Below are 27,106 nucleotides of genomic sequence, written 5' to 3'. Positions count from 1 at the left end.
CGATCGCGGCTTTTTTTTTTTTTTCCCCGCCGCTTGGGGCGGCAAAAACGCTGGAGCCGGCCCTGATCTCTTCCCACAGCACAACTCCCTGCTTCTGAGTCAGACGCCCACCCATCCCCCTTAGCTCACTGCAGGCTGGAAGATCCCCATCCACTTCAGGCTCCCCTCCCCTGCACATCAGCTCCTGTTGAAGCCCCTCAAGTACATCGCTGAAGCCCTGACACCCAATTCACCATCGCACAGGGGAAAACAGGGGAACTCATCCCCCCCACCCCGACTATCTCCCTTTGGCTGCACGTCCCACGCGTTCTCCCCCAGCCGGTCAGTTCTGCGGGGGCATCTGGCTGTGCGGTTTCAGGCCTATGTCCCTTCTCGTGCCTTGGCTTCTGGAGCCACTGCGTTCACCTTCTTCCCAAGGGGCCTGGGGCAGCTCGCCCAGCTGTCGATGAACCCCGCAGGGGGCATGAGACACACTGGCACTTAGTCGGGCATGCTGAAGGGAGCTGTGCTGCCGGGGGGCGGAATGACCTCCCCACAGCCGCGCCCCCATTTGCCCTAGTGACCAGGCCCCGGTTTCCGGAGTGGCCAGGGCAGGGCATGCTGCTCCCCACAACGCCCCACCCAGACGTGCAAGAGGGCAGCTGGGTCACCAAGGCCCGTGCAGGGGGCCATTTGGTGCCAGTTGTGCTGGTGGTTTGTGTCCGGCTAGGAGCCAGGCTCCGAGCCATCACCTGCCCGCCCACAAGCAGCTGCGCTGTGGCGAGGACTCAGTCTGCTCCCGTGGCGGCACGGTGATGACCGGAGGCTGGACCCTTGACAGTCCCCGGAGCCATCCCGCCCCCCGCGGAACAGCGGCCCCGGCTCATTGCTCCCGCTCGCATCCCCGCGGGCAGGCGAGACTCACGTGTACAAAGGCTGTAGCTGTAAGTGTGACGTCTTCTGTGGGGCCTGGTAGCCGTAGGAATCGAATCCTCCGATGAAGTCAACTGGGGAGAGGAAAGAACAGGAAGGTGGGTGTCAGCAGGGACTCCGGCTTCTACTGCAAGGAGACGCGGCTGGCGCAGGACAGGGCAGTGGATTTCTCTTCCCTCCCACCCCCACTCTAGGTTAACGGCCCAATCCCCCAGCAACAGGACTTCCTGGTGGGTCTGATGTGACCATCTCAGACTGGGGAGAGCCAACAGGATCCTTCCGTGCTCGTGTGAGAGGCTGAGGGGGAGAAGGTGTGTGTCGGAGACAGAGTGTGTCGGACTGCGTGAATGCAGAGTGCATCGGCCCCGGGCCTCTCTCCCAGCGGTGGAAATCCGCAGTGACCCACAGAAATCAGTGCAGCATCCCAGCAGCAGAGCCAGGGTAAGCGAGAGGGGACTCCGGCCCAGCATTCATGCGCCTAGAGCCCACGGCCTGCGAGCTCAGTACGTGTGTCCCAGCCGCCTTCCCATTGCCCGGACGGAAGATAAATGCAGGAAGAGCCGGACTGACTTAAAAAGATCCCCCTGGCTCTTTTCTACTCCACACAATAGACCTCACATTTCACACTGGACAAAGTGGGTAAAATTACGCTATCATTGTCGCCAAAGTGGGCATTTAAGGAGAATTATGGGTGACTTAAGTCTCATTTAAAGTGTGTAATTTAGGGGAATTACAGACACCAATAGATCAGTTTTCATTTCTGCGATGGTTGTGATTTCCATCCGACAGATTAATCCCGCTTCAGACAGCATTAATACAAGGAGCCTGGTTATTGTTTGAGAGTCTATTACCTGGTCTATGAGCCCCGGGGGGCACTCACCAGAATAAACAATCCGTGGGCCTACTCTGGAGCAGAAGGGAAATGCAAACCTGCCAAGTGAGTGGCCTGCCGCCAGTGCAAACCAGGGGGCTTTTGGCACACACAGTGTCCAGGGGCGATGGGAAGTGGGCTGTACTGAGGGCAGACACTGGACCTGGATAAGTGGGCAGACCGCTGGCCTCTGCTCCCCAGAGCAGATCTTGACCTATTCTGCTCCCCCAGCAATGTGGGCATCTATGACCAGGTGGGCAAAATGTTACAGTCAAGATCTTTTCTGCCCAATGTTTGCAAGCACTGTTGCTTTTTTGTGTTGCTAACAGGCTAGCAGTGTTTGCTTGCTTGCTGCCAGACGCCCCCCTCCAGCTCTCTCTCTCTCACACACAGGCACGCTTGGCAGGTGCAAATCCTGCTGGGAAAGGGCCAAGTGAGTTCTGCTGCCTTACCAAGGCAGGTGGCTCCTTACCTCACCTGGATACAGGGGAGGAACTTTCTGGGGCAAGAGGATCTAGTGTGTAGGCTGAGCAGTCATGAGGGAGGAGCCCTTAGGAGCTGCAGAGACTGGGAGGAGGTTTGAGCTGAACTTTGTTACCTTATTGTTGACTGTTAATAAAGCCAAATCCCAGGTGGGGGGTGAGTGTAGATACAGTCTGTAGAATAGGCTGGGAAAGCGTTACACTAACACAAATCTCATTACTCAGTCAAGACCTTTCTCCTGCTACTCACAGTTTGTGCTTATCTAGCCCTTTCCAGGATCTGAAAGTGCTCTACAGATAGTCACTAAGCTAATCCACCACCCTGTGGTGCAGGCTGGTATCACTAGGCCCATGTCACACATGGCACAGCGAGGGGAAGGATTTTCTCCCAGCTCATAAAGCAAGTTATGAGGACAGCCAGGAATCCCGGCTCCTATCCCTCTCCTGTAGCCAGTCTGCCTTACTGAAGACAGGGAAGATGATAGGCTCCTTATTATATTACTGTTTATTATTTATATTGCGGGAGCACCGAGGAGAGCCCCAATGGATCAGGCTCCCATTGTGCTAGGCACCGTGCAAAGACAGAACAAAGACAGTCCCTGCCCCAAAGCACTTACAATTGAAGGCAGGAGACGTGACTTTACCTGGGATCTGGGCACATTTCGGTGGCTTGGTAAATGTTCTCTAGTAATAACAGCACCCCCAGTGGTGCCTGCCAGCACTAGCACTTCCAGGCGGGAGAGCATTCACCCCTGAAGAGTGACAAATGGGCATTCACCCACGAAAGCTTATGCTTCAATACGTCTGTTAGTCTATAAGGTGCCACGGGACTCTTTGTTGCTTTTTACAGATCCAGACTAACACGGCTACCCCTCTGATACTTTCAGGAGGGACTGTGACAATTTGACAAATCCAATGCAGGGCAAATACTTGCCTCTCCCACCCCACAATACTGCCTGCCCTGGGGCAATACTGCCAGCATTATCCCCCTGGGTTTTTTTAAATCACAGGTTATGGTCACTTTTTCTGCTTTTTGCCCTGGACCAGCAGGTTTTCCGTCCACCTGCCCTGGGCTTCTGAGGCAAGAGGGGAAAGGCTCCATTTTCTTCAAAGTTTGCAAAAGCAGATGCAGTGTCTTGTCCCAGGATTGGCTCATCCCCATTCTCTGTCACGTACCCTGGCTTCCTAGCCATCTCTCCATCCCTTTTATAGACTCGCCATACATCCCCCTCATCTTCCAGCAACTTCGCCGACTGTCCATCCATCCGCTCATCCCCTCCTGTGTCACCTTCACTGCTTTCCTCTCCCTCCCTCCATCTGCGGACACTTTCAGTGGCGTTCCTCTCCATCTCCATCACTGCCTCCCCATCCCTCTCTGACTCCAGTACAAAACTGCCCATGAGCTTCCTCCTCCCGACCTCTGACCTCACACCCACCCACTCCCCCAGCTGCTCACTCCAGCCCCAGTGATTCTTCACCGCTGGGGCAAGGGGCAGGAAGGGTCCCTTGAATTTGCTCCATCTCTCTGGAGCTCCCTTCCCACTGCTGTTGCTGAACCGCTGAGTCGCTTCATCCCTCTAAATCTCCCTTGACAAATTCCCTTTCCCCTCTCGCCTGCGATTGTCTCTCTGGGCCGAGCGCCAGGCGATAACGCCTACTGGTGGTGCTACAGCAAAATAAGCCGCACTGTGTTATTCTTACAATCGCTCTCGGCTTTGCCACTTAATTCTTCCCGCTGAAACGCCGGGGAGGAATTATACTCCAAAGTCCTCTATGCACTTGACACCTAAACCTTCCCACGGACATCCTCGGGAGGAATTAAGTGATGAGATGTCCATGAATCCCCTGCAAAGTGGGCAGCCGCTCCGCTACCCAACGTGAACATAAGGCAGCTTTTGGACAGAGAAACTGTATTTAACCAAATTAGGTTCTCTCCCTGCAAAGCGGAGCTTCCGAGACACTCCGAGAGGGCCGGTGCTGCCGATCTCCCGGAAATCAATATATAAATCATTTAAGAAGCATTGAATGCCATGGATTATCCTATTAGTGTTCTGGAAATCAGAGTGAAGTCAAGGGGGCCATCCTCCAGGCCTATTTGTCTTTCTAACTTAATATTCAACGAGCTCTCACTTTTGACAGCATCCATCCATTTCCAAATCTAATAAGATATTCCATTAAAAAAAACGCATCTGAATCTCAGCTACAGTGGCATTAATATTAAAAGTGTATTGAATGCCTGAGTTTGTTTGAATGCCGTGTGCTGTATGGAATGCAAACACAGTTCAAAGACAGCAGAGGCAGATAAGCCCCTTGCCACATCTCAATATACATAAGCAACTTATTACAACAGGCGCTGTCCAATTTCACATGGAGATTTTTATTTTCCACTACATCGGTTTGAAATGCTGGTGGAAGGGAAATGCAGAGCGCGAGCCGGAATGTAGAGCTCTTTCCTCCTCTAACAAAGGGGAGGAATAACGTAGCTGAAGTCGACGTACTTAGACCTACTCACCGCGGTGTCTTCACTGCGGTAAGTCGACTGTTGCCACTCCCCCATTGACTCTGCGTGGAGTTCAGGAGTCGATGGGAGAGCGCTCGGGGGTCGATTTATCGTGTCTAGAGTAGATGCGATAAATCGACCCCCGCTGGATTGATCGCTGCCCACCGATCCGGCGGGTAGTATAGACATACCCTAAGGCAGAGGTGGCCAAAGCCAGGGTCAAATTGCCCTGGGCTGTGGCCCATGGTTGTCCAATACAGTGACTACAGGTCTGAACGTCTGCCAATGCAATGCATTCTGGGACCTGTAGTCTCCTTTGGGCACGGCTTTGTAATTAAAGAGGAGAGCAGCTGCAGCCTGCTTCATTTTTGGAAGCAACACCCAACAAGGTGCCAATGTGCCTCCGTTTGCCCAGGTTTGGATACTTCTCTATTACGCAAATATTAGAGGCGAGCTGAGCCAGTTCTTCCGGCACTGCTGGGTTCTAGCTGACTCCTGTATACGGTATCTCGAAACTTTGGCTTGAAATGCTTCAGCTACAGCACTGTAGCGCTTCAGTGCAGACACTTTATGCCAGTGGGTGGGGTTGCCAACTTTCTAATCGCACAAAACCGAACACCCCTGCCCTGCCCCTTCCCTGAGGCCCCGCCCCTTCTCCGAGACCCCGCCTCTGCTCACTCCACACCCCCGTCACTTGTCCTCCCCCCCCCTCACTCACTCCCTCATTTTCACCAGGCTGGGGCAGTGGGTTGGGATGCGGGAGGGGGTGAGGGCTCCGGCTGGGGGTGCGAGCTCTGGGGTGGGGCCAGGGATGAGGAATTTGGGATGTAGGAGGGGGCTCAGGGCTGGGGCAGGGGGTTGGGATGTGGGAAGGGGTACGGGATCTGGGCTGGGGGTGCGGGCTCTGGGGTGCGGCAAGAAATGAGGGGTTCAGGATGTGTGTGGGGTGTACGGGCTCTGGCTGGGGCTGTGGGCTTTGGGGTGGGGCCGGGGATGAGGAGTTTGGGGTGTAGGAGGGGGTTCTGTGCTGAGGCTGAGGGGTTTGGAGTGCAGGAGGGGTCTCAGGCCTGGGGTAGAGGGTGGAGGTGTAGGCTCCGGGCGGCATTCACCTCCGGTGGCTCCCAGAAGCAGTCAGCATGTCCCTCTGGCTCCTAGGCACGGGGCGGCCAGGTAGCTCCACTCAGTCCCCCCGCCTGCAAGTGCTGCCTCCGCAGTTCCCATTGGCCACAGTTCCCGGCCAATGGGAGCTGTGGAGCCAGCGCTCGGGGTGGGGGCAGCACGCAGAGCCCCCGTGGCCACCCCTGCGCCTAGGAGTCGGAGAGACATGCCAGCCACTTCCCGGGAGCTGTGTGGAGCCAGCTAGGGAGCCTGCCAGCCCCATGCCAACTGGACTTTTAATGGCCCAGTCAGCAGTGCTGACCAGAGCCGCCAGGGTCTATTTTCAACCAGGTGTTCTGGTCGAAAACCAGACCCCTGGCAACCCTACCAACAGGAGGGGTTCTCCCGTCAGTGGTAGCTAGATCGATGGAAGAATTCTTCTGTCAACCTAGCGCTGTCTACACAGGGACTTAGGTTGGCTTAATGCCATCGCTCAGGGGTGTGGATTTTTCATACCCCTGAGCAACATAGTTAAGCCAAACTAATTTTCTAGTGTACATCAGGCCTTAGACACCACAATTAGTAACTGCTAACCCAGGTACTATAACTAGAACATGGAGACAGCCAGAATCAAAGGTTTCATTTGGATCATCAAGCAAGAGCTGGAATGCTTCTCAGAATCTCTTTGGAGAGATACATGACCAAAATGGGCTGGCGGAACCACAGGGAGAGCCCAAAGTTAGCAGAACTTTTTCAAGCGTCTGAAATTTCAGATCAGCTTTGAATCTGGGGGCAGTCCTTGCTTTGCCTGAAGGGGCTCTCGTCCCTCCTGCACAATCACAGCGATAAGAAATATGGCCAAAGGGAAATCAGAGGGGAGGGCCAGTCTCCCCGGTGCATCAGGGTCCAAACCATACATGAAGCTTGTGCGCTCAGGGGAAATGTGGGATTTGCACATGCAGTTTGGGCAGCCATTTTGTAAACCTGGGTCTCCTGAGGTGGCCATTACAGAATCATAGCAATGTAGGGCTGGAAGGGACCTCGAGGGGTCATCTAGTCTAGCCACCTGGATTGAGTCAGGGCTTAGTAAACCTAGACCGACAGGTATTTGTCCAACCTGGTCTTAGAAACCTCCATTGATGGCGATTCCACAACCTCCCTTGGAAGCCTATTCCAGAGTTTAACAATCCTTACAGTTAGAAAGGTTTTCCTACTAACTAGCCTAAATCTCCCTTGCTGCTGATTAAATCCATTACTTCATCTCCTGCCTTCTGTGGATATGGAGAACAATTGATCACTGCCCCCTTTATAACAGCCCTTCATATATTTGAAGACTGTTATCAGGTCTCCTCTCCATCTGCTTTTCTCCAGACTAAACAGGCCCAGTTTATTTAACCTTTCCTCACAGGTCAGGTTTTCTAAACCTTTTCTCATTGTTGTGGACTCACTCCAATTTATCCACTTCCTTCCTAAAGGGCAGCACCCAGAATTAGACACCGTTCTCCAGCGGAGGCATCACCAGTGCTGAGTCCAGCGGGACAATTACCCTCCTCTGCCTTACATACAACTCTCCTGTTAACACCCCCCAAAATGAGATTCGCCTTTTTCGCAACTGTCTCACATTGCTGGCTCAGATTCAATTTGTGATTCACTCTAACCCCCAGATCCTTTTCAGCAGCGCTACCACCCAGCCGGTTATTCCCCATTTGGTAGCTGTGCACAGGGCCGGCTCCAGGCACCAGCTTGTCAAGCAGGTGCTTGGGGCGGCCACTCCAGAGAGGGGCGGCACGTCCAGCTGTTCGGCGGCAATTCGGCGGACGGTCCCTCACTCTGGCTCGGAGCGAAGGACCTCCTGCCGAATTGCTGTCGCAGATCGCAATTGCGATCGTGGATTTTTTTTTTTTTTTGGCTGCTTGGGGCGGCCAAAACCCTGGAGCCGGCCCTGGCTGTGCATTTGATTTGTCCTTGCTAAGAGCAGTAATTTGCACTTGTCTTTACTGAGTTTCATCTTGTTGATTTCAGACCAATCATCTAATCTGTCGAGGTCCTTTTGAATTCTAATCCTGTCCTCCCAAGTGCTGGCAACCCCTCCCATCTTGGTGTCATCTACAAATATTATAAGCACACTCTCCACTCCGTTATCCAAGTCATCAGGGAAAATATTGAATTGTACTGGACCCAGGACTGACCCCTCCCAATCTGACAACCTTATATGATCTGAGCCTGCCCCTGCACGGGTGCCAAGTACTCCCTTCCCCCACTGCGTTCCTGCCCAGCATGCTGGGTTTCAGGAGCCCTTGGAGGTGCTGCAAAGGAGCAGCTAAAGCGTGAGGAGCCCAAACACACCCTAGGCAGGCTTGCATCAGGGGCATTTACCAGGCAGAGATTCTAAGGGGCAGAGATAACTTTGGGGACTTAACCCCCAGAAAAAAATCTGGTTACACACTGGGAGAGATCTAAGAACCTGGGGGCTGAGTTTTGCTGCAGTAGCAGCTTTGGCTGATGAAATGAAGGCAGCTAAAGCAAGCGGAAAGATGGGACAGTGGTTTGTGCACCTTGGGAGATTGAGGTTTAAATCCCTGCTCCACCTCTTTCTTCCTCTGTGGCCTTGGTCAAGTCACTTAGCTTTTCTATGTCTCTATTTCCCATCTGTACAATAGGGACTCACAGAGCTGGGTGAGGCTTGGAAGATTTGGAGGCACTCCCATAATGTGGCGATGGGAGCCACGTGCGTACGTAAAATAGAAGGAATTCATCAGTGACCTACCAGGCCTCCTACACGAGTCACTTATTTGATGTGGTTTGGGGGGATGTTCCTTGCTGGGGCTTTTTGTTCGATTTACTGGCTGGCTGTGGGAAAAATCACTGTCTCCGTTTGGTTATTCGATGCTGCCAACTGGCTGGAATTAATTATTTGCAGACGAGGAGTAAATGCCACTGGATGGTTATCGGTGTGCTTGTACGTTTCATTATTGGCTGAGCACTCAGTGCTTGTATGTGGCTGCCTGCAACATTGTTCAATGGAAATAAATGAAATAGATTTTTTTTTAAAACTCTCCCATAGCTGTGCTTACATCTCCTTTCCTCTGCCGGGTTACAAGTAAACGGAGTAGGTTGGATCGGTAACAATCTGTGATTATGGCTCTGTGGGTATCCGTCTTTCTGCACAGCGTACAGCCACTCCCATACTATTCTTCCTGCTGGCACGGCTGCTACCATTTCAAACGCTGGCGAGGAGGAGATAATAGTTCATATTTACTGTAACGGAGTATTGCATGGAAGGGCGAAGCAGGTAAAAAAGCCCCACTGTGGTGAAAGCCAGGAGCGAGGGAAGGATGTCTTAGTGGTTAGAGCACTGACCCGAGTTCAGTTCCTGCTCTGCCACAAACATCCCGGGCATGTCTCTTTGTGCCTCAGCTCTGAAATGGGGATCACATGTCAAAGATTGGGAGGCTCTCCAATACTTACGGTAATGGGAGCTGTGTCAGAATGATAGGACATGTGGCTAAGGGCTTGTCTACATGGGCTGTGAATGTACAGTGCACTAGCCTGCCGTGCAGTGACATCACGTGCAGACAGTGACTGTGCTTTGACGTGCTGCTGTTGGAAACAGGACTATGTCAAAGCGCAATACATACTTTTAGTGCGCTGTGGCAGCACGCACGGGGAACATTACTGTACACAAGTGACTGTGCTATAGAGTCACACCCTGGCTGGCCGCATACTAATGTCCCCTATAGACAAGCCATAAGAGACCTGCAGTGTGCAGTGAAACTTTTAAAGGAAATACCTGCTCCCACAATTATGCCTGTTTAATTAATCCAAATCCCCCTTTCCTTACAATGAAAGAGCAGCATTGAGCAGCCTGCCGCTATGTAGAAAAGGTGCTAGTAAGAAATTCCCTCAAAACTGAACTGGGAGTACCTGGGACTAAGGAGTGTAAAGGCATGTAACACTGGGGCAAATGCTGCGATCCTTACTCAGCTTTTAACTCAGGCTATGTCTACACTACAGCCTATGTCGGCAAAACTTTTATCGCTCAGGGGGGTGAATATTCAACCCCCTTGAGCGACATATGTTACACTGTCATAAGTGTTCGTGTGCACAGTGCTGTCAGTGGGAGACATATGCCGCCGACATAGCTTATGCTGCTCGTAGAGGTGGGTTTTTTATGTCAACAAGCGAGATCTCTCCTGTCGGCATAGAGCGTCTTAACCAGACGCGTGCAGTGGCACAGCTGTATGGTGCAGCTACGCCATTGCAGCGCTGTCTGTAGAGACACACCCTTGTGAAATGAATGTTTGGCCAAAGTTCTGCTGATGGCTAGGAAGACCTGTGTTCTTTGGGTTAATTAATCCTTTGTATTGGCTGAACTGGGGGCTCCTCGGAGCTCTTGTAGGTCTTCGTGTTGTAGAAAAAGGTTTGCTAAAAGCACTTGTGTGTGTAAACATCTCTATCTTTTGCAAACCTTCCTGCATCAACCCCATTTCATATGATTAGTATCAGATTAATAAAAACCTACAGTTATGGCCCCAAATCCTATAGTAACATGATTGTTATGCTGAACTGTTTGAGACCAGTGTGAGTTTTGGCAATCTGTCCTCACGTCCTTCCTGAGTGTGTTACTCAGTAGGGCCATTTTGGACCTTTCGCTGCTTCTGGATGCCCAGATGACACTTTAGCGCAGATGGCTTTGTGTTTTTCCATCTGTGCTTGGCTGGAAGGTTGCGACTGCTGCTGTGGCATCTCGTTACAGTCCTCCAAGGCATTGCCTCCTCCAGATGGGACAGTGCCAATGCCTTCCACCTCTTGGAATAGTCAGCTGGGGTTGAGCATGGTGGCCCACTCAGTAAGTGGCACTTCAGACAGAGAGAAGAGTACCTAAGTGAACTCGAAACTGGTGTAGGCTCCTGGATGAGGTCTCAGGCATTGGTTCTATTCTCCCCTGTTCAGGTTCATATATGGCCCCCATCACCACAGGATCTGAGCACTTTCCAGAAGCGCATTAAGCGACGTAACTAGCAGCTGTCACATGTTTCTAGTCCATGAATCCCCAAAGAGTGTCCAGGTGACCCATAGCTGAGCTGGTTCAGCAAACAGTCCCCGGAATGGCTGTGATGCTGGAGGTAGGGTTGTTCAGAGCATGGCATGTGGCCAATCTCTGGACCCAGGTTCTCCCTGAAGGCTCATCTCCACCACAAATCTCTCTTGTGTTACGACTCAACTGGGAAGACAGAGTTAGCCAATACGATGCTGACCATGACTGCGTGGTGTCATGTTCAGCATCACCCCAGCTCACAGTGGTTAGGCCCTGCCCCCAGAAGGCATCGGGTTGATCTACACTCAGGCTAACTTTTCACCCATGCTTTTATCCAGAGCCAAAGGTTCCCAGATGCTATAAAGTTGCTCCTACTAACTCTACTATCCTGAACTCCAGGCATCCCCACACCCCTGCTCAGAATCCCAATCCGTCAGCAAACCACTTCCCCTCATAAAAGGAAGTGTTTGAGATTTACAGGAGAAGTCTCCTAAATGAATAGGTGCATAAACATTGATCCTGCTACAGACAAAAATATGCTGGAAGTTCCATGTCTTCAGCTGCTATTTATCGCCCCATATTGATATTTTATGTGGCGCTTTGCTGCGCCAGACACCCCAGCACTGGGCTCTAAAAGGCAGTGAACGAAACGTCCGTGTTTTCGCGCTGATCAGTTAATTTAGCCATCTGTCATCACCGAGCCTGGAAACGTGACACAGAATCTGGGCTGTGGTCAGCTGAGGAAAAGCAGAAGGGTGCTTCTCCTGCACCCTGCTTGTGGGTTGGGCAGTCCCTCGCCAGGGGCCCGATCCAAATCCCCTTGAAATAAGCCTTTTGCTCCCACTGACTTTCATGGGAGTTGGATTGGGGTCTAATGCCGATGGACCTACTGCGTATCATTAGCTATTTAGCTTCACTCAGCCTCTTCATCAGAGACAGAGCTGGAGTGGGAGGTTGATCAAAGGACAGAGGATTGGCCCAAAAGGCTTATTCCGACAAGCTCTTGATTGTTCCATCATTTCCCCGTTGTTTGTATTTCTCTTTTAAACTAACAAACACAGCCCTGATTGACCCGCTGTCCTATTAGCCAACCTCCCTGCTTTGGGGTTGGGGCACAACGGGTGAAATTCACCCTGTGCAAAGAGCCTGCCTTAGGACTATGCATATAAATCTATATGCATAGACTGTAAGTCCTGCTTAAACCATAGAGCAACATGACCTACCCAGGATCACACAGCCAGTCAGTCGCAAAGCCAAGAATAGAAACCAGGGGCTCTGACTCCCTGCGCTTACCATTAGACTACACTGCCTTCCTGATAAACCAGTGCTTGGGAAATCCAGATTGTGGTGAATGCTGGCAATGGGGACGGTTGGTCGGTGGGAAGGGGAGGGAAGGAGTGTTTATGCGAGGGCGAAATGGGGAAGAAATCATGCTGGAGTTCACAAGGCCTGCACTTTTGCTTTTTTGTTGTCTGTCCATATCTGACTGTCTGTCTTGTTATTTGTATTTGTAAGATCTTCGAGGCAGAGACCTCTTCCATTCCATGTGCATGCGGCAGCCAAACCTGGTTGGGGCTACCAAAAACAAAGAATCATTTCCTCAATGGGCGTGTAGGCCAGTGGGCAACACCACGCAAGAGCAACAGGAGGTGTTGCAGGAGCAACCCCAGGCCAGAGTCTGGGACAGGTCCTGGCCTCCCGGCATCATTTATAAGTTATACAGCTCGCCATAACTGATGGCCGCTAATTCCGTCTTGCTGGCCTCTATAGGGAGCGGGTTCTCTTCAGGCTATCAGCTAGCCCTGCAGCTAGGGAGGTAGTCATAGTGTGGGGCCAGGCCCATCCCCCCTTAAAGGGGTCAGTCACCCTGTGACAGGGCACCATTAAAACTGAGGGGTCTGGCGGGAGGGATCCTGGATTGTGTCATTTGATGGATTAGGTCTCAGTCTTGGCACTGGAGCCTCCTCGGAAGTGGAGCCCAGAGAAAAAAGGAGCCTGGTGCCTTTCCCCCTCATTAATCCCGACACTTCTGCTGCGCCCAGCACTGGCTGTGCAAACCAATGTACCATATTATCCCTGATTCTTTTGCAATGCTGCCGCTCACCCTCTGTGACTAATAGCAAAGGCACTTACAGCTGTCTTCTTCCTCCATAAACACTTTGCTGACATAGCAGGCATAGACGAATCCAAAGAGCTTCAAAACAAAAACACAGAGAGAAAAGCCAATTATTTGGAACTCGAGAAATGTGAAACCAGACAGATAGCCAGGGTCAGAAGGAGCAGCAGTGGACACAGGCAGCCCATCTGGAGCGAATAATCTATCAAGTCAATTTAATCCCCTTATCTTGCTCACCAGTTACCTGCAAACAGATTTAGAAGGTTACAAATTTCTTAGTAAATTTCAATTTCACAAGCTGTTCGTGTTGGGTGAAATTCAGAGGGGCCAGCACAGACCTGTCCATCCTCAACCCTGTGGGCTAATGTGTGATTAACTATTATTAACCATGTCTATTACGGCAGTGGCCCGGGACCAACTGAGAACGGTGTCCCATTGCGCTGGGTGCTGCACAAAAGTGTAAGTGGAGCATAGGCTTGGTGCTTGGGGGACCAGACAGCAAGTGTGAAAAATCGGGACAGGGGGTGAGGGGTAATAGAAGCCTATATAAGAAAAAGACCCCAAAATCAGGACTGTCCCTATAAAATCGGGACATCTGGTCACTCTACCTGGTGCAGGTTTTCTGCATGGGATGAATTTTACCCTTTGGCTCTGTTTTCAACTCTGTTCATGGCAGGTAACAGGTCACCTAAGTCACATGGTATTAGTCCTGTCCTCTGATGGGATGTCCAGAAACCAATTTAAGACAAACTGGTGCAACTTGTATGTTTAGACAAGCACTCAGCAGGTGAGTGGGAGGGGTATGTCCTAGCATCTTGGCCAAGAGGGTTCTGTGACATCAGTCCGTACTGGGGGTGACAGCATTTGGGGAGTGCTCTTTTGGGAGAGAATTATGGGGCTCTGTTGGAGCTGGAAGGGTTCTGCCCCTGCCCCCCACACTTCAAATCCCTCCAGTTTGTTCTATGAAGTTGGAACTGGGGAACAAGAGTGGAACTTTCTTTGGTTCCAATATCTGCACGTCGTGGGCTCTGTCTGCAGGAGACCCCATTGCCCGAGTCACTTACACCTGGACTGGAGAAAGCACTGGGGTCCTGGACTCAATGGAGGATGGTCTCGTCACTGACCCCCAGGGTCCTAAGAGGTGGCCTGCCGCATGGCGTGGCAAAGGCAGGAGCGGATTTCTCAAGCGGTGTTGCCGTGGGAGGCGTGTGCTGGAAAGCGAGACTGAACTCACAGGTTACTATGCAGGGAGAGATATCTCTGACCCTGCCAGGCCACACACCCTGTGGGCAGGAGAGACCAGCTGACCCGACAGGAAGCCTGTGATTAGCTCGGAGACATCAAGCTGCAAATATTGGTGGGAAGCAGGCCCTTCTCAAAGCTCATGTGCCCGGTTCCCACTCCCTCCGAGTCCTGGCCCCACCCCGAATCAAAGACTGCTGCTGCCAAGGCTGGTAGAAGCCAGCCCAGGTCAGGTCTGGCAGATGTTTGGTGCTCCCCTTGGACTGGGTCCGGCCTGTTGCCAGCTCCATCCAGCTCCCCCATTGCCAGGCCGTGTCGCGAAGCAGCACTTGATGCACTCAACTTATTTTTATTTTATTGGGCTTGTCATTCATGAGGCTGCACGAGGGAGCCCGGCTGTTATTAATGGGGACACGGGGGAGGGCTGTGTGTGCACGAGTGTGCAATAAAAGTGCACCCCTGTTTTTAAACCCTGCCTTGAAGTTCTCCTTTAAAACCTTCCCCTCCGGCATCCCCGAAAGGGGAGCGTGTCTCTCCGGCAATTATTTCTGCTTCCAGCCCAGCCAAGGACATATTCACAATTGCTTAAACTCCTGGCATCTTTCTGCCTGTTGACAACTCACTAGCAGCCTCTGGTGTAGGAAGCTGCCAGACAGGGAGATGAGAGCAGTGGCCTCAGTCCACACGGTTCTGGGAACGTGTCGCTCAGGTCTTTTGTTGGCTCTCATTGTATGATTTCTGAGCCAACATTTCGCACACACGAAACCTCACATTTCCAGGGGGGCTTTCAGGCACAGGTCTGTCTGCTCTGCTCCTCTGCTGTTCACACCTCGAGCACCACCAGCCCAGAGATGAGCTGATATGACACATTATATTATCAACATCTCCTCTGTAGCACGAGGCGCTAATGTACGCTAACACAGTGGGAAGTCGCCAGCTGGAATGTGCCAGCCTCGCTCCCCCAGATATATTAGTGCCACAGCTGCATTCCTTTCTTCCACTCATTTTACAATTCAAGCTAAAGGGAAAGGAGCGAAGTTGGTGGTTTATAATCCATGCAGCTTAATGCTCACGGCTCTGTTATCTGCTAGGGTGAAATTTACCAGATGCAGAGGACTTAAGTGCGCTTTGTGATGGTCTTCTGTATAAGGGTGAATTTCACCCTAGATCTTTAAGTGATTCCCCCACACCTCTTGTTATTATTCCATGGTTTAACTAGGGACTAGAGATACATTTACCAGATAAGAACACCCAGGATTGCTGTTTTCATATTTTTTAAAGCCACACCTCCCCATTTCACTTTGAAAATAACATGGTCCCAATAGCGTCTAAGTGGTGGCTTTGGGGAGCGGCAAGGGATTGAAATGACTTCAGCCACCGTAGGGGCCTGGCTCCCACTGATTCCAACGGGAGTGAGTCGCCTAAATACCTTTGAGGTTGGGGGCTGATGGCTCGACAGCATTTCAGCTCCTCGAGTGGTTTCTGTGGGTGCCACAGATGAGAGGGCATCATACAATAACACATGCCCCTGAATGGTACATCGCAGCTGAGTGGAAATGGAGGATTTTTACTTTTTTTAAAAAATGTGAAAACTTTTTTTAAATGCATAGCGCTTTGCCCAGTTTTACTGGACATCCATTAAGAGCACGACCCCCTCTGGGGGCCATTCTGGTGTGTCGAACTTCACCCTGTGGGTTTATGTTGAATGGAATCACAGCTGCATTATGCACAGTTAAAGGGGCTCGTTAATAGAGACAGGCCCAGGATCCCAAATCTGGAGGGAAAAGTCTTCTTTGTCTTTTGGGGAAGTTCTGATCCAGATTCAGTTCTGGGCTTGGCTTTAGCACGGGCCAGAACTAGAACATATTGAATCCAAATGCTCCAGAACTTTGGGGAAAATTTGGATTCAGACCCAAATCCCACGTCTCAGCCTCCCAGTCCTCCACCTTCATAAATAATGCTAACTTTGTATTTCTGTAGGGGTCCCTCACCCCTGAAATGCAGCTGACCCTGGGCTGCAGTGTTACAGCCATTCAGTGCTAGCGATGGTACACGATAATTTCTAGGGAAGTCAGTAACAGGTGACTGGCCAGGATACGTTCTCAGTGAGCTGGCTGGCTCTCCATTGCCCTGCGCTGTGTGTAGCCATCTAGGACCACAGGAATCTACCCCATGGCACAGTGTGCAGCTCACCACTTTTCACCCACTTTGCACTAGTGAACAAGTGCAAGGTAATGGAGTGTCAGGCCCACTAAGGGCATGGCTACACTGCAATCACAGGTGTGACTGTGATTTGATCAACTAGCTTGAGTAACAACAGCAGTGAAGCCTTGGGGGCCCAGGATAGCCCCCACCCTGGGCCCACCCACCCTACCCAGGACCCCGGGTAGCTACTCAAGCAGCGGTCGCCCGTGCTGCTGTGGCTTCACTGCTGTTGTTACTGGAGCTGACTAGATCAAAGCCATCTTGGGTATGGCTACACATGCTGCAATCACACCAAGACAAACCCTTACTCTGGTGGTGTTACATTGGGTTTACACCCAGTGGGCTTGATTCTCTTCTCACTTGAAACCAGGAGTAACTCCCATGGAGTCAAAGCTTGTGCAACAGACCCAGGATCTTTGCTATTCCTCATTCTAGTGCCCTCAGGAATCACACGGGAGGGACACGCGATCCGAGGCGAAGCCTGGCTCCCCTTACCGCAAGGAATATCTGCATGGCGCTGCTCACTACCTCGATGTACTGGTAATCGAGCAGGCATCCGGTGACCGTGATGACGTGATGGTCCTCGGGGGCCAGGTTTGAGTTCATCACCGGCGTCACCAGGCAGCCGGGCCCATTCTCCATCCACCACGAGCGGTGCAGCGAGGTATTAAAGGTCATGATGAAGTCCCGGTCCTATGGGAGAGGCACATGGGAACACAAGCACAGAGTGAGGCCCCCCTTTCTGTAGGAACCATTCCCCAGCAGAGGGCACTCCTGATTCCTGGGGTATGAGCGTGTTGGTTGTCAACATTTAGAGCCTCTATTCAGGGTGGCCATTAGGAGGCACCCAGCAAGGAAGTAAGCAGAAAATAAAGACAGTCTTGCATTCACCCTGATCGAACCCACGTCCATATGGAGACAATGACACGCCAAAACAAACCATCAAAGGCCTGATTTTCAGAAGTGTGGAGTCCTCCCAACTCTCGGTGAAGTCAGTGGGAGCTGCAGGTCCACTCCCCAAAGCAACACCAAGAGCAACAAGGCTTCACAGGGGAAGGGGCCCGTAACCCACTCAGTGTAGTGCTCTGTCCCCTCATGCAGGGGCTGGGTCACAGACGGGCTGACCTGGGCCTGGGCCTTTTAGTGCATTCAGGTCCAGCAAGCCCATGTTCTAACCCCACTGGTGCCACACCCTGCCCCACGGGACGTAGCATTACATTACTGTCCACACATACTTCTGCACCGAACGATGAATCGTATTCGTATAGCGCATCGTTACTACATCTCTCCCTGCATCCCCAATCTGTTTTATTAATCATTAGCAGCGCCCCGGCCCTTCTCTAGCAGCTTCTGTTCACAGATCTCATTTTAGAGCAGTTCAGGAGTTTAGCCTTATAATCCCCGTCAAATGGGAAACCTGGCCACGTTCTGCTCGGCCACGTTCTGCTCTCCGTCTCATCAGTGTGAATCTAGAGTTACTTCCCTGGAGTGACTCCACATTCACACTCGTTACTATGCACAGTTGGTCCAGAGAGGTTCGCTGACTTGCCCAGGGCCACACCGGGAATCCAGGGCACAGCAGGGAGGAGAGCCAGGGACTCCAGCTGGTGAGAATCAGAGGAGCTCCACTGACTTCCATGGGGCTCTGTCGATTTACACCAGCTGAGGACTGAGCCCCACGTCTCCAGCCTGCCAGCCCCGTGCTCCCATTTCCTCCCAAAGGGCTACAGCAGCACAGGAGAGGGGCGGCCACATGCTGTACAATCACGGCACATGCAAGCGCCTGTGAGCTGAGGACACTGCGGCATCTTTGAGAGCCCAGCCTGGTTTCGCAAGCCCCAGGATTAGTTCCTTTGCGCAAGCAACACCTGTACCTCCAGCTGGGCAAAGGGACCTTTGCAGGTTCTCTCAGCACTGGCTGCACCATGCGATAGCCAGAGCACATGTAACGCCCACAGACCCTGGTCATCGACAGGCAGGATCAAACCGGGGATCGCTGGAGCTTAGTGCATGAGCCTCTACCACACGAGCTAAAAGCCCCCTGGCTAAGAGCAGACTCATTTAATTCTCTCTAAGGCAGGGGTGGCCAACCTGAGCCTGAGAAGGAGCCAGAATTTACCAATGTACATTGCCAAAGCAAAGAGCCACAGTAATACGTCAGCAGCCCCCCACCCCCAGCACCTCCTGCCAACCAGCAGCCCTGCCGGTCAGCGCCTCCCCCTCCCTCCTGTGCCTCCTGCCCGCTGCGATCAGCTGTTTCGAAGTGTACAGGAGGCTCTGGGGTGGAGCGGGGAGGAGCAAGGGTGCAGCAGGCTCAGGGGAGGGGGCGGGAAGGGGCAGGGGCCTGGGGGTAAGGGGTGGAGTGGGGGCGAGGCCTGGGGTTGAGCAGTGGAAAGTTGGCACCTGTAGCTCCAGTCCCGGAGTCGCATATTAATTTCTGAAGAGCCGCATGCGGCTCCGGAACCCCAGGTTGCCCCCCCCCCCCCACCGGCTCTAAGTCATCTCGGTGCCACCAGAGACAGAACACGGCACCCAGCAGGTGTGTGGGTTACGCTCAGCACCTGGAGAACCAGCACCATAACACTCCAGCAAAGCCCCTGGCCAGGTCCATCTCTCGGTTCTGAGATGCAGATGGATTCTCCTTCTCGCCAGCCTGGTTTGATTGCACTGGGCAGCACTGCCAGCGAGATGGACACACAGACCCCCCCCACGAAGGCTTTGCTCCTGGATAGCTCCGCCTGGGCGCCTGGTAAGCCCGTTAACATGCTTTGGGGCTCTCCATGCTTGATCTCCCTGAGCTTTTAGATCTCTGCTTCATACCCAGCAGGCCTGCCCCTGCGCGACACGGCTTTGGGCTGTCACCAGGGGAAGGATAAGATGCTGCTTCTCTAATCCTCCCAGCCCAGCGCCTGCACCCGCCTGATAGCAGACTCGCAAGATGCAAAGCTGAACTTCAATAGGGCCGGCAATACGTGGGCTGGGGCTCCCTTCCAGGAGTGACCAGATGAACGCACGGCACGATCAACGCAGCTGCCCCCGCTCACAGAGCAGAAGAACAGATTGGACTTAAAGACTTAGCTCTCCTGCAGACGTGCTTTCTTTGGGTGCAGCCATGGGGACCGCTCGCATCTGACAGCGTTGCTGTGGAGGGTTCCCCGAAGAGAAGAGAACTGAGAGTACGGGGTGGGGGAGGGGGCGGGCACAGGTTCAGGAGCAGAGAGCCACTTCAGTATAGTGCATGTGTCCCAGCTCTGCTTTGTGTCTGATATTAAACCACAGCAGCCTCCCTAAGCACTGCCAGGAGCACCAAACGTGCAGCTCCGAGCCCCGAGTTCAGGATCCGGGCCCAGGGGAGTTTGGCAATGAGCAGCCCCTTGGTGCGTTGACAAAACAGTGACTTTTTTTGAGACAAAAATCAGGGTTTTTTTGTCAAAAAGGATTGTTTTGTGAAGAAAATTGTTTTTGACCAAAAAATGGGTATTTATTTAAAAAACGGTATTTCCCCCCCAGTTTTCGGCAACCAGAAACATGTTTGATTTAAAGCCAAACGTTTGGGTTTTGGGTTGTCAGAAGCCACACACAAAAAAACCCCCGTCAGTGTTTTGGTTTCGAGGTTTTTCAGTGAAAAGCAGATTTTTTTCTTTTCTCATTTTCACTGAAGATTTTCATGGGGGAAACTAAATAATTTCCCAAGCAGCAACACGTGGGAGATTAATAGACAGGGACACCTGAAGACAGAACACTCAACTGGGCACAGGAGATCCAGGGTCTATTCCTCGCTCTGCTGCTGGGCGACCTTGAGCGAGGCACTTCACCATTCCATGCCTCAGTTTCCCCATCTGTACAATAGGGAAATGATACTGACCTCCTTAGTAAAACACTGTGGGATCTATTGATGAAAAGCACTAGATAAGAGCCAGGGGGTTCTTTTTATTATTTAATAATAATAACAATGCCGTTTGGGGGACATAAAAGAGGGCCCAAAGGGCCCCTCGTGTTTCTGCAGATGCAGCTGACATGCCCACAATAGGCTGCATGTGTCAGATCCGCAGCCTGTATGTGTGGGTCTCAGTCCAGCTCCATATGGCAAAAGCCACCCAATGTTTGGGATGTTTAGGAAAGCGTGGGGAGCTTGGTTTCCATGTCTGGTGGGCTTCTGCGCAGCCTGCCCCATCCCCGGCTGAACCTGGAAGAGCTGAACTACGCCCAGAACGAGACAGAGGCAAGACAGCGAGAGAGCCTGCCACAGCCCAAGCACACGTGGGAATAGCAGAAATCTCAGGGACGTGACACCTCTTTAGCAAAGAGGATTAATAACCCAGATTTGCAGACTCAGAGTTTCAAACAAGCATCCAGTCTCCACGTCCCAGTGCAACCCTACAATAACAAACCAGCAGGTGCACTTCCGAAGGCTCCTTGGCCACTGTAGCCTGCTCCCAAGTCTGCACCGCCCCGTGCTCGTGGGAAGCCCTACGGTAACGAAACAGCGAGTTGTGGTCTGAGGGAGAGAAAAAAATCCCACAAAGAGAAATTTCGCCTTCCAACATCTAAGGTGGATTCATGAAAAACCTGGATTTTAAAAACTTCAAAATATTATCTTGGCAGCATCTTCTAGCGATTGCCAAAAGCGAGGAATGCCCACTCCAGGCATCCTGCAGCGACACGTGGGGGGTGGTGTGGAGCAGCCGCTGGTCTCTAGACACCCATTGCTTATCAGTGTCCTATTTCTCTGCATTCCAGCTCTTTGACAGCGTAAGATTCCCCTGCTTCTTCTGAACACCAGTTTACAGCACTCCCTGCTGCTGTTAATTTTAACAACACAAACTTTTATTAATAATTTAATGTTAACATAACGTTTTTGCTGAGATTTATTGCTCCAACTGCGGGGAGCTTTCATGCAAACAGCAGCAGTGCCACATCTTTGCACAATATGCGCTTTTGCTTCGCTCCTTTTCCTCTTTGTGAGATCCCAGAGCCTGTTTCTCCATTGCCTTGCGCCTTGTGCAGTCATTTAAAGCAGAGCGTTTGTTACCATTGTGATCTGGTCGTTCGCCCTCTTGGCACTGATTGATGTACCGAACGACACTAGGTACAAAGCACAAGAGAATCAGGCCCCTGGAGCCTGAGGTCCAGACTCGTCCCAATCTCCCTCACCCCAATACAACCTCCTCGCACTGTTGCAGGATATTTTTTAAAGCTGGAGTACACCTCCTAAACAGCCTTAGGGGCCACACATGCCGGCCTCTTCTGGGAGCACCGTGGAGCCAGGGCAGGCAGGGAACTACGTGAGGTAAGCGCCGCCTGGCCGGAGCCTGCACTCCAAACCCCCTGCCCCAGGTCAGAACCCCCTCCAGCACCCCAACCCCCTGCCCCAGCCTGGAGCCCCCTCCTACACCCCAAATACATCCCCGGCCTCACCCCACAGCCCACAACCCCAGACAGCCTACACCCCCTCCCACAACTCAACCCCCTGCCCCAGCCCTGAGCCCGCTCCCGTGCTCCAAACCCCTGCCCCAGCTCAGAGCCCCCTCCCACACCCTGGACCCCTCATTTCTGGCCTCAGCCTGGAGCCTGCACCCTCAGCTGGAGCCCTCCCCCCCTCCCCAACCCAACCCCCTGCCCCAGCCCAGTGAGAGTGAGTGAGGGTGGGGGAGAGCGAGTGATGGAGGGAGGGGGATGGGGCCTCAGAGAAGAGGCAGGGCAGGGATGGGGCCTCGGGGCAGGGGTGGGCCCAGGGTGTTCGGTTTTGTGCAATTAGAAAGTTGGCAAGCAACGCTAGTCCAAACTAAAAATCTGAGCCTGTCTCTCTGATATCGCCTCGTGTCCAGCCCCCATTGCTTAGTTCCACACCACCTCGCTCTTTGCATCCCTTCCCTGGCTCCCCCTTATGCAGCACATCAAACATGAGCTACGTGTCTTCATGTTCTGACCTATCCCCACCCGCCCTACCAGCTCTCAGACCAGTCACTAGCGAAATGTCGATTCTGGCTCCAGCCTCCATCGCCCACTTGTTACACTTTCAAACAAGCCCGGTTCGTGAGTCCACATTCAGAACAGAATTCGTTTTGACTCTAGTTTTCCTGGAAGACTCTATGGCTAACTGGAAAACTGGTAGAACCGTGAAAAGAGAAATACCATGCTAGTGAATCCTAACAAACAGAGAAGTTATTATTATTCAGTCTGTTTAAAACTCTTTGCCGTTGTGTGTTGTTGTTTTTTAACGTATATTTAATTCAAATACCTAAGAAATACTTCGGAGGATAATTGTCTTTGTCAAAGAATTCGTGTTACTGCCACTTCTGCTAAGCCTGAGAAATCTCAGAGACGACATTTCCGAGACCTTGAATGAGCCAACTACCCAAGCCAGGGAAGATTTTACTTGACATTCCTGATATTTGAGGGACAACATGGGGGAGGGAATATCTTTTACTGGACCAACTTCTGTTGGTGGCAGAGACAAACTTTTGAGCTTACACAGCGCTCTTCTTCCGGTCTAGAAAAGGTAACCAAAGTGCCACAGCTATATACCAGGAGGGACAGACTGTTAAGCATAAGGGGTTAACACATGCTGCAAGAAACCACTTACAATGAAGTGGGCAATGAACACCTGTGCAGTCGCAGGACACAGGAGAGTTAGCAGGTTACAAATTGTTGTAATGAGCCATAAAACCAGTGTCTCTGGTGAGACTGTGATTATTCGTGTCTAGCAGAGTTATGAATTTAAATTCCCAAGCTCGATATAAACTGGCCATCAGCAACCTTTGGCTTGAAATTAGATCAAGGTTTCTAACCATCAGAGGAGTGAAGTTCTGGAACTGCCTTCCAAGGGGAGCAGTGGGGGGAAAAAACCTAACTGGCTTCAAGACTGAGCTTGATAAGTTTATGGAGCGGACGGTATGATGGGATGTAGCCGATCTGCAACAGCTGGCAGCAAATATCTCCAAGGGCCAAAGATGGGACACTAGCTGGGCGGGGGGCTCTGAGTTACTACAGGGAAATATTTCACAGGGGTCTGGCTCATAGGCGCCGACCCCCCGGCCCATCCCCGGCCCCAGCCCACTACATCCCTTCCATGAGGCCCCACCCATTCCCCGCCCCCTTTCCAACCCCTTCCCCAAAGTCCCCGCCCCAACTCCGCCCCCTCCCTGCCACTCTTCCAACTCCTTCCCCAAATCCCCGGCCCCGCCTCTGACATGCACTGACTGGGCTGCAAGCAAGGCAGCAGCAGGGCACCCTGCAGTGCTCCTAAGCGTCACAAGAGCCAGGATCCAGGACGCTTCACACAAGCCCTGGCTCTGCAGCCATATTTCATTAGCAGCTTCTTCTGACAGCCCAGTCTCCTGGTCTACACCCAGCTGGATGCTGAGGGGGAATGACTAGGTGTAGTGGCAGATTAAAGCACCCACGCTGATTCCCATTGAAAGGCTCCTATGAACGTCAGGGAGAGCTGGATCAGGCCTGAAAGCAGGAGCAGCAGAGCTGAGGCGTGGGGATAGTGCTGCAGGGCTCTTTGTTTTAGCGCCAAAGGAGGCTGGCTATTGATCGGCGCTAGGTTCGTTTCCCAGCTCCTTGCTGGGCTACGACAGGCAGCGAGGGCTCTAGCTGGCTGCTGGAAATAGACACTGCGAGTGTCTGCTGATTTCTCAAACCCATTAACACAACAAAAATTAATTTACAGTTGATATTTCCAACTCTCCAGGATGCTTCCCTGCCTATCAGTGCTAGCGGAAGGCTACGCTGGGCTTTGAAGGTTCAACTGTTCACATGCTCTTGATTCCCCAAACTGCTCCTAACAGCACATACACACACAGGGTAATTATCATTATTAGTGACTGCCAGTGTAAGTAACCAAGTCCTAAGCGTGGCCAATGTACCTACAAACAGAAGCCTCACCTGAGCTCCCTCAGGAAATGACAGTACTTGCAGTATCTCCCCCGGGTTGTTCTCCTATCCTCCCTCTAGCTCTCACTCATCTCAGAGAGACTCATCTCAGCCTTTTAGACTTCTGCCCATGTGTGTTCTAATGGGACCCACCTGTTCTGTCTGCTTGGTGAGTCAGCAGAATAGCCCTGCACTTCCATGCATAGTCCTAAAGCCTGACACGTGCTATATAAAGATCAAGTATTAATAAGAGTTGCACGTACAGCACCCTAGGTGCATGCATGATATGTTACAGAGGGAATTAAAACCTATCCCACATCCCAAAGAGTTTTGTCCCACTGCTTGCACGACAGGCACAACCTGATATCTGAAATACCAAGCTCAGTTCATGCCACTTCCCCTCTAGCAGCATCAACAGTAACGAAGGGGCCGATTCTTCATTGCGCGGTAACATCATTTACCCCAGTGCAAAGTGCGTGCAAAACACCGCCATTCTGATGGATTCCCACCCCCTTGCCTCACTCTGCCCTGGGGCGAAGGACGGTACGATGCACAGGGTGATGGAGAATCAGGATCTCGGCAAGCTGAGCACCGCAGACAATTCTGTTGCTGCTGGTGTGTAAGGCAGCAATTAGATAAAGGTTTCTAACCATCAAAGGAGTGAGGTTCTGGAACTGCCTTCCAAGGAGAGCAGTGGGGGGAAAAAACCTAACTGGCTTCAAGACTGAGCTTGATAGGTTCATGGAGCGGATGGTCCCTTAGCTGGATTCACTCTGCAGGGCTGGTCAGTGTAAAATGTGGCCACGCCAGTCAAACGAGAGGCCTCGTCTCCACTACAAATGGGTTGTGGGTATAACTGTACAGATAGCGCGATACTGGCACAGCCAGCTAGTGGAGAAGCAGCTTGTACCAGCAAAAGAGCGATGTTGCCGGTAGAGTTTACACCAGCTCTGCAAAGAAATGAGCTCTACCAGCTAACGAATTTTTTTTCTGCCAGCACAACTGCATTTACACTGGAGTTTTGCTGGCTTAGCCATGTCGGCTGGGGGTGATTTTTTCACACTCCTAAAGTCTGAGCTAGACTTAACATTTTGACGGACCTAGCTGTGTCGATCCGGGGTGTGAAAAATCCACCCCCCTGCGCGACGTCGCTGTGCCGACCTACCCCCCGGTGTAGAGCAACTAGGTTGATGGATGAATGATCCCGTTGTCCTAGCTACCTCCGCTCAGGGAGGTGGTGTTCCAACACCCCCTTCCATCACTGCAGTGTCCACGCTACAAGGTTGTGCCGGCAGAGCTACAGCGCTACAGTCCCCTGGAGTGTCGACATACCTGAACGGATGTAGCTATGCCGGCAAAGCACTTCGGTGTAGCCCAGGCCTCAGAGATGCACAAGGAGTCACAGTGCTGAGTGACAAGGAACGGTACACAGCCCCTTTTCTGGCTGTAACCACCTATTAAGCGCCTGTTTCTCGCTACAGTGACACACGGATGGATCCCGCAGCAGTTGCAGTGAGAGCCGCAGCCTTGGCTTATGAAATTGTGTTGTCTGATTCACGCAATCCATAAACTGAGGCAGCGCTAAGTGAGAGTGCATGATTAACGAGCGCCCTGAAATTCCCAATTAATCAGTCTCATTCATTTTGCTCCTCTGCGCTCCACGTTCAAATCTGCAGCCTCGTTCCCTTCCAAAGCCGCCCACCCCATCGCCCTCGGCACCCTGCCCTTCCCGGGATGCTGATGGATGTAAGTAACAGAATGGAAAGCCAGCAGCGCTATCCATCTCTGTTGGGTGGGTAAATGGAGCTGGTGTTTCAGAGAGTGATTTCGCCATCGCCACTAAATGCACACATCCCTTTAGATTTAGTGAAAGTGTCACTCGCAGCCTTTCCGGGGAGGCTGGGGAGGGGGCCCCGTGGTTGGTTTGAAGAGATAAAGAAGCAACAGTCGCCTGCATGGTGTACATGGGAGATGAGTCTGTATGCCTCCCTCCATGCATGCTGCCAGCCAGACGTGCAGGTGCTGTGCTGTCACAGGGAAGCAGTGCACAGCTCTGCCCAATTGATGGTGAGCAGGTTGTCTTGGGGGCTCTTCTATATCCATTGAGATTCCTCCGTCCTTCCCTGCGACCCAGAAATGAGTCCCCGTAGAACACCATGGGAGTCACCCCGTTTGGTGGCTCTCCAGATGCTGTTCGAAGAGGCACCAAAGAACAGCATGTCCCAATCGCTCTTTCTGTCATGTCAATGTGGGGTGGAAACAACCAGCGTGGGGTGAAATCATGTAGGTTGAATCCTGGTGAGCAGAAACCATCTCTGGCCTGAAAGAATCACAGTATGGGTGGGGTGAGGAGAAACTATTGCTGGACAAAAGTACAGCAACCAGAACGCCACAGAACGAAAGAGTTGCAAGGAGCAGCCATCAAGAGAAAAAAACGCTGCATACAAATCACTGGGAGGAGAAATCATTGCTCTCTGCGTGCCAGGAGGAGATTAAAATACCACGAGGAGAGACCGTCACACCCAGATCCTGTGAGGAGAGACCGTCACACCCGTCACACCCAGAACCCGTGAGGAGAGACCGCCACACCCAGAACCTGTGAGGAGAGACCGTCACACCCAGAACCCGTGAGGAGAGACCTTCACACCCAGAACCCGTGAGGAGAGACCGTCACACCCAGATCCTGTGAGGAGAGACCGTCACACCCAGAACCAGTGAGGAGAGACCTTCGCACCCAAAACCTGTGAGGAGAGACCGTCAC

At 52.2% G+C, this 27,106-nt stretch overlaps 1 protein-coding gene across 1 annotated transcript in view; it reads right to left on the bottom strand.

Moving 5' to 3' along the window:
• The window catches only part of NKAIN1 (sodium/potassium transporting ATPase interacting 1), a 200,599-nt gene that overhangs the window by 35,246 nt on the left and 138,247 nt on the right, over window positions 1–27,106 (bottom strand). The window contains exons 4-6 of the mRNA XM_026657175.2: window positions 16,960–17,157; window positions 13,035–13,095; window positions 905–986 (exon numbers count right to left, since the gene is read on the bottom strand). Of these exons, the coding sequence (XP_026512960.1) occupies window positions 905–986; window positions 13,035–13,095; window positions 16,960–17,157 (341 nt within the window). The remainder of the gene's footprint in view (window positions 1–904; window positions 987–13,034; window positions 13,096–16,959; window positions 17,158–27,106) is intronic.

Source organism: Terrapene carolina, unplaced genomic scaffold (assembly GCF_002925995.2).
Source record: "Terrapene carolina triunguis isolate 2854851 unplaced genomic scaffold, T_m_triunguis-2.0 Scaffold236, whole genome shotgun sequence".
Classification (NCBI taxonomy): domain Eukaryota; kingdom Metazoa; phylum Chordata; order Testudines; family Emydidae; genus Terrapene; species Terrapene triunguis.
Note: the sequence above shows the minus strand (reverse complement) of the source record. Positions and strands in the feature narration are given on the sequence as shown.